Here is a 9074-nt window from a genome sequence, read left to right as displayed (position 1 = left end):
TACTGGCATTGATCTGGAGGTAGTTCAGCTGGCACCAGTCCACAAAGTCTTGAGTCAGTCCTCTGTACTCCTTGTTGTCCCCATCAGTGATGAGGCCGACTATTGCAGAGTCATCAGAGAACTTCTGCAGGAAGCACTGGGTGGAATTGTGGGAGAAGTCTGCAGTGTAGATGGTGAAGAGGAACGGAGCCAGAACCGTTCCCTGTGGGGCCCCCGTACTGCAGACGACCCTGTCCGACACACAGCCCTGAGTCCTCACATACTGTGGTCGGTCGGTGAGGTAGTCCAAAATCCAGGTAGTGAGGTGATGGTCCACTCCAGAGTTCTCCAGCTTGTCCTTCAGAACCGAGGGAAGAATAGTGTTGAAGGCACTGGAGAAATCAAAGAACATGATTCTCACAGTGCTTCCAGCGGTCTCCAGGTGAGCGAGGGAACGATGTAGGAGGTGAATGACGGCATCATCCGCTCCAATGCCAGGCTGGTAGGCAAACTGAAGTGGGTCCAGTGATGAGCTTGTTAGGCGCCGAAGCTGAGCCAGGACCAACCGCTCCAGGGTCTATATAAGTACATTGTAGTTGCTATGGATCATTTCACCCAACAAGTCAGCAACAACTGGAGCTGAAAAGATCTTTTTAGACTTTGTACTCAAGTATCATCATCAGGGAAATGAGTTGGCCATTATGGAACAATATCGCAGCATCCAAGCCTGACAGACAAAGCCTTGTTATACAACTGAAAACAGTCAAAGGTGAGAGATTTCATTGATCAGTCCTCTTTTCAAACATTTTTACAAATAAAAGAAAACAGAAGATTTGATGAAGTAGATGACTGAGATCCATATCCACAGCCAACTCCCACAACAAAATATCTGTTTCACATCAGAGACAGAGGAAAGATAATATAGTACCTTAGGTCATCTATCGATTACACACAGAAAAAAAAAAGTTCTCCACTAAGAGTAAAAGACAAAAGTTCATAGTCAAATGTTGAGTTTATCATTGTTATCAACTGTTGTTCATGTTTTCCTGGTAAAAATTAGGTGTGAAGTGGAATGTCTTTAAGTAATGCAAATACTCGGGATTTGTTAATGTCACAGACATCAGATAACAGGAAATGATGACGTGGGCTAAAGCAGGAACAAATCTAGATGCATGACTCCCTGATGTGTCAAGCACGTAGCTTTAGTTGTATAAAACTGGTTCTAACACTCCTGTCACAGGTACAACTTCTCATGCAGATGAGGAAGAGACAAGCGTGGGACAAGGTAAAGACAAGTTTCATATTTCTATAAGAACAAACATAAAGTTTGATATATATAAATCTTTAATATTTATATATTTTTTATTTTGTGATTGTTTTTCCTCATTCTTGGTAGAATCTCTGATTTAGGTTTCATCAAAGACGCACCATGAGGATGAAAGAATGTGTTTTTATTTTTGTGATCATGGCAATTTCTGAAGCATTCTCCTTAAACCCAGTAAGTGATTAGTTGCATAGTGATATTTCAGAAATTGTGAATATCAATATGCAAAGAGAACTTAGAGATTTTTTTAATTATTTGTCTGGTTTGTTTTGTGATGAAGATGTTTGACAATAATATTGAATATTAAATATCAGCTACTGACAATGATTTTGTTTTTTCAAAAAGAAAAGTTTTAATTTTGCATGTTGACCAACAAGTATGGAGTGTGTTTTCTATCAAAGCTTAAAATGTAAAAAAATAAAATAAAATAAAAAATAAAAAACATTTATTCATAGTACTACATAAAGTATGTTAAATGATGGAACATTTAGTTTAATATTATATTGATATTTTTACAGAATGGGCTAGAAATAGTGGGTAAGTTCTATTTTTTTAATTTTCCACATCATTTGATGAAATTCAATTTTTTTTTAATATTAAAAAAAAACTGTATACAAAAATACCTCATCTGTTTTTGTAGATGTTGGTGAAGTGAAGGACATTCCTGAAATAAACAAGGGTAAAGTTCAACATCTACTTATAACTAAACCTTTTTATAAGGATATTTTTGTTCTTCATGCAACTGTACTTGAATATTAGTGACTTGTTTCTAATTTTTTAAATTTTATTTTAGAATTTTTACATGATGATATTTTGGAGGTGAGTTTTTTTGTATGAAGATAAAAATGTATTTGTTCTAAAAACATCTGTGTGCATAGTAACTTTGCATTATGTCACAATATACATGTTTCTTACACTTTAGCCTATAGGCAAGCAGAGGAGTACCATTATTAATGAAAACATCCTGTGGACATCTCCAGTCCCCTACCTCTTAAATAATGACCTTGGTAAATATGTATTTTCTTATAAATACACCTGAAAGAAGTCTTTATTTCTTTATTTCTATGGGAACACATCTTTGTGATGTCATACCTGAAAATGCATTTTTTCCATGTCAGCTGGACGCTTTTGACACATAGAAGCCACATATTGAAAAAAAATACAGCAGCATGTGCGAGTGAACAGAGCTACTTTAATGGAATAGTTTTGCAAAGCAACCACCCACGCCTTTGCTAAAACTTTTATAGCTCCATGCTTTATAGCCTTACAGTAAAATGCATGGGCAAGGCTAAGGACCTTTATTGGTTGTCTAAAATATCTTCTTCTTTTCTTTTAATCTCTATAACACAACAACGGTAGACATTAATTCTAAAGGAATCATTCTGAGAGCCTTTGACCAGTTCAGATTGAAATCATGCATTGACTTCAAACCAAGGGACTCTGAGGACTATTACATTTCTGTCAAACAGTTAAATGGGTATGTTTTTCTGCTCTTTGTTGTTGTTGTTTTTAAAAATAAAATTTTCTACTTAGCTGTAATTAGCATAAATATTCTAAAAATGACTATGCTGATTTTTCAATTAGACTTTTTGTTCGTTTAGCTTAGTTTAATTTGTGATATATATATATGTGATATACTTCTGCTCTTGCTCTTGACGAAGGCGGTTGCACTTTTCTCCTCTCCTCCTCCTCCTCTCCCTTAGCTTCCCTGCTTAGCCTCTTGTGTCCTTGTCTAGTCTCGTGTTTTTTTGTATTACTTTTCCCAGGAACACTCACTCACAGTCTGTTCTCTAAAACCTAAAAGAGGAATTATGGATTGGATCAACTGGTCCCTAAATGCAATTGACACCCCTTTCTCAACGAGAAGTTTGGGCTTGGGTGAGCCTGAGTGCTGAAGATATCTACCTATTTGGAACCATGGTAACAGGGTTCTGGCTGATCGGAGCTGGCTTGGCCCTGACTTATCGAAGAATTAAGAAAGCGGAACCGGCTGTTCAAACCCCCACAAGGCTGCCCACTGGGATTGAAACGATGTGATTGAAACGATTGCTGCACTCAATGGGCTCATTGAGTGCAGCACGGATAAGATCTTGGAAAGGCTACGGCTGCTGTGAATACTCAGAATAAGATCTCTGACTGCAGACTGGATTACATCTCAGAGGGCTAGCTCGGAAAAACATCTCTGAACGCAAATTGGATGACATCTCGGGGAGGCACACTGTCGTGAGTTCTCAGAATCGGCTCCTTGAGCACAAGAAATGACAACATCACAGAACGCAAGTATGGCGAAGCTCGCGGCTCTCCAATGGGAGATTGAGAGACCAGTGTTAGACTGTAGAACTGCTTTGAAATTCATATGAGCTGTTCGCACTAAAGTAAGAAACACCATCACTTCATGTTGATACCCTCTCGGCGCCAGCTGCGGTCGTAAGGTTGCAGCCGAACAAAAACACCCTGATAACGACTGTTTAGACTGTTCCTTCCCATTCCATGCAAGGCCACCTGGGTTGGCTGGAAGACTGTTTACTTAGCCTAGCAGGGCGAAGGACACTGTCTCAGCTGAACTCTGGACACACACACACATACATATACACTGATATGCACACACTCATCCCCCCTTCCTTTCCAAATGCCTTCGACGCTTATTCCCTTCCGATGCTGACGGTGGATCAAAGGAGACCAGCGCACAGGCTGCAGGACCGGATACTGTCTAAATCAGCTGTCTCTCACCCTTTACCCACCCCTGTTGCTTGTCATGTGTTTCTTTGGTGTATTAAGAGTTTTTTCATGTGCTTTGTGCAGAGGTGTTTTTTTCTGTTCTCAAACTGATCTCCCTGTTGGAGCTCAGTCTGGGGGGGGGAGTTATTTTTTCTCCTTATCTTTCCTCATGTGGTGCATTTTCCATTGTTATACCTCTCTGACCTGTCTTCCCCATGTGATGTTTTGTGTAATGTATGTATGGCTGGAGGGTAAGATGGCGCCGCCATTGCGCGCAATAGGTCGGCAGCCTTATGAAATTCCCCCTTATGGGACTAATAAAGGTATATCAAATCAAAATATATAGTTCTAGCAAAAGAACAAGATGAATACAGTGAAATTTTTAAGAATGGTTATGTTTTTGTTATTTCTTTTCTGATTTATTTAATTGTGATTTTATAGATTAAACTAAATAAATTACAGAATACATAACTAGTTATAGGACAAATATTCATCAGTGTTCTGCCTTTAATTTCAGATGTTGGTCATACATTGGACGAATATTTTCCAATGGACAGGAACTCTCCATTGGAATAGGCTGTGGTTACATTGCAATTGTTGAACATGAGTTCCTTCATGCTCTTGGCTTCTACCATGAACAGTCCAGATATGACAGAGATGATTATGTGACGATTAACTTTGAAAACATCCTAGAGGGTTTGGTTAACACTTATACTAATTATAACAATGTTAATGTCTTTGTTCAATATTTCTATTCAAATACTTATCTTAAAGCTGTATAAAGCAGTCTGCATAAATGTAATAACCACTCTGAAATTGTTAACATAAAATCATAACTATTTAATAATCTGAGATTGAGTCATAAAATCAATGAAATCACTATAGTGAGTATACAAAATATTTCCTTTTATGATTTGACCTTCTCTCATATTATCAAAGTTTTTTCAGTTAAGTGTACTGTATCTGATGTTTGACTTTTATATATGATTTTTATAGCTTACAAGCACAATTTTAGAATAGTCGGCAGTGATGAAAGCACCACCCATGGAGTCCCATATGACTATTTGTCCGTGATGCACTATGGCAAAGATGATTTCACCAATGGCAATGGATCTACAATTACCACCAAAGACCCCAAATTCCAGAATCTTATTGGTCAACGACTGGAAATGAGCACTAGTGATGTTCAGGAGCTGAATCTACTCTACAAATGCAGTAAGTGCTCAAAGATTATGGGGACCAGCATCCAGTTTTAGGAATACTCTGGGATTACTGGTTAAAATTACTAAGGACACCGTGAGAATATTGTGCTCTTAACCAATAGAAAGTAACCATTTTCTTTCTCACACTCACATTTGTAAATAGTTTTTACATTGTTTTTAGAGTTACTACGCGCATTTAAACTTAGTAGGGCTCTTTACTAGGGGTTTTTACTTATATTCACGAGGCCATAAATTTATATATTATTGAATTCCAAAATATCTATTATGATCACTTTTTGAACTGGCACAATGATCAAGTCTATTTGTTTTAAGAAAAGTTCAACAAGTCACAATTATGATTTGAAAATGGTTTAAACAAACAGACAACCATGCTCATATTTGCACCTATGGCCAATTTATAATCAGCAAATAATCCCACTCTATTTGTTTAATTCATACAAAAAACAACATACCGGGATTGTCAGGCTGCAATTTCAGCAATATCATGAGTACTCCAATAATCAACTTTCTGTTGCTCATTGTCAGTAATTAACTAAGCCTAAAGTGCTGAATGTGTGTAGAAAATTGCTCACGTGAAAACAGTTCACTCCCTTGAGATGACAGTTTTGTGAGTTGACAATTTTGCCTTTTCCCTCCAACCTTCCTTGAAAAAAAAAACTTGCGCTTTTAATTGATCTCTACAGGCTCATCCATTGCCTTTAAGATGTACTGTGGCTTTACTAATGGGACCATGTGTCAAATGAACCGCTGTTCAAAGAGTGGCAATGGCTGGGAAATGGTAACTGGTGTTTATGGTGGTCCCAGCTCTGACCACACCAATCTGCCCAGTGGAAATGGTAATCAAGGTAAGGTTTCAAATATTGCATTTTTTTTATTGCAGTGTTTAATATACAGTTTTAAATGGAAAATGTAGTTTTCCACCTCAGCATTACTAACATCAAAAGTAAGCTGCCAGAGATAATAATAAATACTTTTGATACTTAAAATTTAAAGATAATTTTGAACTGTATTGTAGGTCAGGATGCGGGTTACTTCATGTATGCTAGCACAGGACCAGGTCAGGAGGGAGACTCAGCCTGGCTGGAGACAAAGAGGATGAGTCCCCAGAGGGAGTGTCATGTTCAGTGTCTGCAGTTCTACTATTACCACAATGGGAGCCAGACAGACAAACTTAACATCTGGATCAGAGAGTTTCAAGATGAATGGGACTCCACAGGAACTCGCTACCTCATGGGACAGATCAGTGGTAATGAATCATTTGCGTGATTATTTATGATGATTTTCTCCAGAGAAAGTATAAATGTTTCATATTTCACATTTTGTCATGAAGACATACGTCACATTCACCTATTAATCTAAAAATTCTAACTTCAGGTCCACCAACATCTCACTGGACTCTCCACCATGTTCCTCTAAATGCCACCAAGCAGTTCCAGGTGGAGTTTGAGGTTCGTAAAGGAGCAGGAAACTCTACAGGTGGCTTCTCTATTGATGACATCAATCTATCAGAGCTCGAGTGTCCAGATGGAACCTGGCAGATTAATGATTTTGAGAGATTTTGGAACAGTACTCATACTCCGGCCCTGATATATAGCCCAAGGCAGTATTCCAGTGAGGGCTATGCTTACCGGGTAGCATTATATCTAAGGCAGACAGATTTTGGAGTATATGTGCATCTTGTCTCTGGTGTCTATGATGACCAACTGAAATGGCCTTGCCCACAAAGGCAATTTACTGTTCAAATGGTGGATCAGAACCCCAACATCCAGCTACAGATGTCAAGGCAAATGAGTCTCACCACTGACCCAAATCTGCTCACCACCACTGGTACGTTTGCAGAAAAATGAAGTAATGCTTAAAAAATCTACTAACTAAATTATTGACCACTATGTTACATATGCTTTCTATAAATAGGTGTTCCCTTTTGGGGCAAACCTCGTGATGTTGGAACTCAAATTGTTGATGAGAACAATGAGCTCATCTATGCTAATAACCTGTATGGTAGATATTATTTTGCATCTTTGGAAGACATCAAATCCAGAGATTATCTCAAGGGAGGGAGTGCCATTTTCATCTTCAGTGCACAAGGCAAATTTAAATATTTTCATTGTTAAATTTAAATATTGTACTTGAAACTTTTACAACAGAAATGCATGAAGTGATGCAAGTTTCTGTATACATATTTTAAATTTCTTCTTTCAATAGATCTCACTCCTCTAGTTAATGGAAGTTCACTGCCATGTCTTCAAGTGAGAACAGTTAATATTACACATCCTCCTGGAGACCAGGATAAAGGACCTTGCTCATCACGGTACAAAATTTATTAAATTAGGATTCATATGAAGAGAAAACATATCATATGAAACAACATACAAATTCATAAGAAAATAGCAGTAAGCAGTTTGTATGTCTGTTGTTACTAGATCTGAAAGCTAGTGCACACTAGTGCTAGAAACTCTAGCACTGACTTCTGCACCCATGAAAGTTTTAATAGACCTCTCGAAAATGCTTTTACAGGATCTCAACCACCACAATTCCAATTCCAGACACAACAGATGGCAGGTACTCCACATTTTTTTTAATAAATAGAATGTGTTTCTTGCAGCCAGAAACACTAAAACTCTTACACACATAAGAATTTTGACCTACCTGTTAAAAATACTTTGTTGTTTACAGGATCTCACCTACCACAATTCCAATTCCAGAGACAACAGATGACAGGTACAACAATCATCTGTTTGTAAGATCGTGTTGTTGTCACAAGCTGTAAACTCTGCTGGACCTGAAATTTTAGACATTCTACTGCTGAACACAGTATAATTTTGTGCTCAACACAAAAAGCTTTATTTAAGGATAGTCATCAGCAAAACTTATAGTGAAGCAGCACATGCAGAGGCTTGGTGTACCAATGGAGGAATAGGGTGAGATGGTGAAAGCTGATCTGCAGTGGTGAACACTTAATGGAGTAGACAAAAGAAAAAGCTCATTTTGGAAGCTGTAATCATTTCAATATTTGATGCAGGATTTGAAATCAACATGTTATTTTCACATACATACCGTATAATGCTTTGATTTACACATGACCTTGCCCAGTGATGATGATGACACTAGTAATGCTAATATTAAAGTCTTTTGTCTCTGCCCATGTATTTCTTGCATGGGTAATAATGATTTATGCAGTGACCCACAAGAATATAGTCACCAGCCAATCAGAATGTCTGTAATTCACATTTGCCATAATAATGAATTGTTTTCAGTACCAATGTGTAAAATTACAAGACAACTGAGTGTATTATTTGTTGCAGCTTACAGCACACATAGATTATGCCCAGTAAAACACAACAGTGCTGATGGCGATGTACACCTTCTTCTGAAATGTATAACTCATTTAATTCCTTAATTCGTTTCTTTGTGTTTTAGCCTTTTTGGATTCTCTCCTGGTATGATGGCCTCTCCTTTCCTCACACTCCTGCTAGCGCTGCTGCTTTTGATACCCTGATGTGTATTTCATCCACATCTGGAATCTTTACATGAGCAGCACAATTGACGCTGCCAGATTACTTTTTGTTATTTTTGGATTTTGCTTCTGTATGACCTGATAACTATCTGTTCCTTTTTGATTTATTATAGATGTTTCTAATATAATGATTTGCTTTTTTGGTGGTGAAACCTTTCATTGTGGTTGTTGGTTTAATAATAATCATTTGCAACAATGTTTTCATTTTGTGTATACAATATAGCGACTAAAATAAAGCAAGCAAAAAATATGTAAAATATGTGTAGCTGTTTAAACTGCTTTTGACCAATATCAATTTATAATCATATGACAG

The 9074-nt window shown here is 37.5% G+C and overlaps 1 protein-coding gene across 1 annotated transcript; it reads left to right on the top strand.

Annotated features, from left to right (window-relative positions):
• Positions 1–1116: 1116 nt before the first annotated feature.
• LOC309718001 (meprin A subunit beta-like) lies at positions 1117–8743 on the top strand (the record flags this gene model as incomplete). The annotated part of the gene is made up of 16 exons (XM_082552940.1): positions 1117–1121; positions 1390–1481; positions 1944–1982; positions 2097–2122; positions 2226–2310; positions 2663–2780; positions 4539–4717; positions 5018–5236; positions 5928–6089; positions 6260–6490; positions 6619–7071; positions 7159–7332; positions 7450–7555; positions 7762–7806; positions 7921–7965; positions 8665–8743. 16 exons carry the CDS (start codon positions 1117–1119, stop codon positions 8741–8743), a joined length of 2058 nt encoding a protein of 685 aa, XP_082409066.1.
• Between the last annotated feature and the right edge of the window lie 331 nt (positions 8744–9074).

Source organism: Aulonocara stuartgranti (genome assembly GCF_965226115.1).
Source record: "Aulonocara stuartgranti genome assembly, chromosome: 11".
Taxonomy (NCBI): Eukaryota; Metazoa; Chordata; class Actinopteri; order Cichliformes; family Cichlidae; genus Aulonocara; species Aulonocara stuartgranti.
This window is presented reverse-complemented; position numbering and strand designations above follow the sequence as displayed.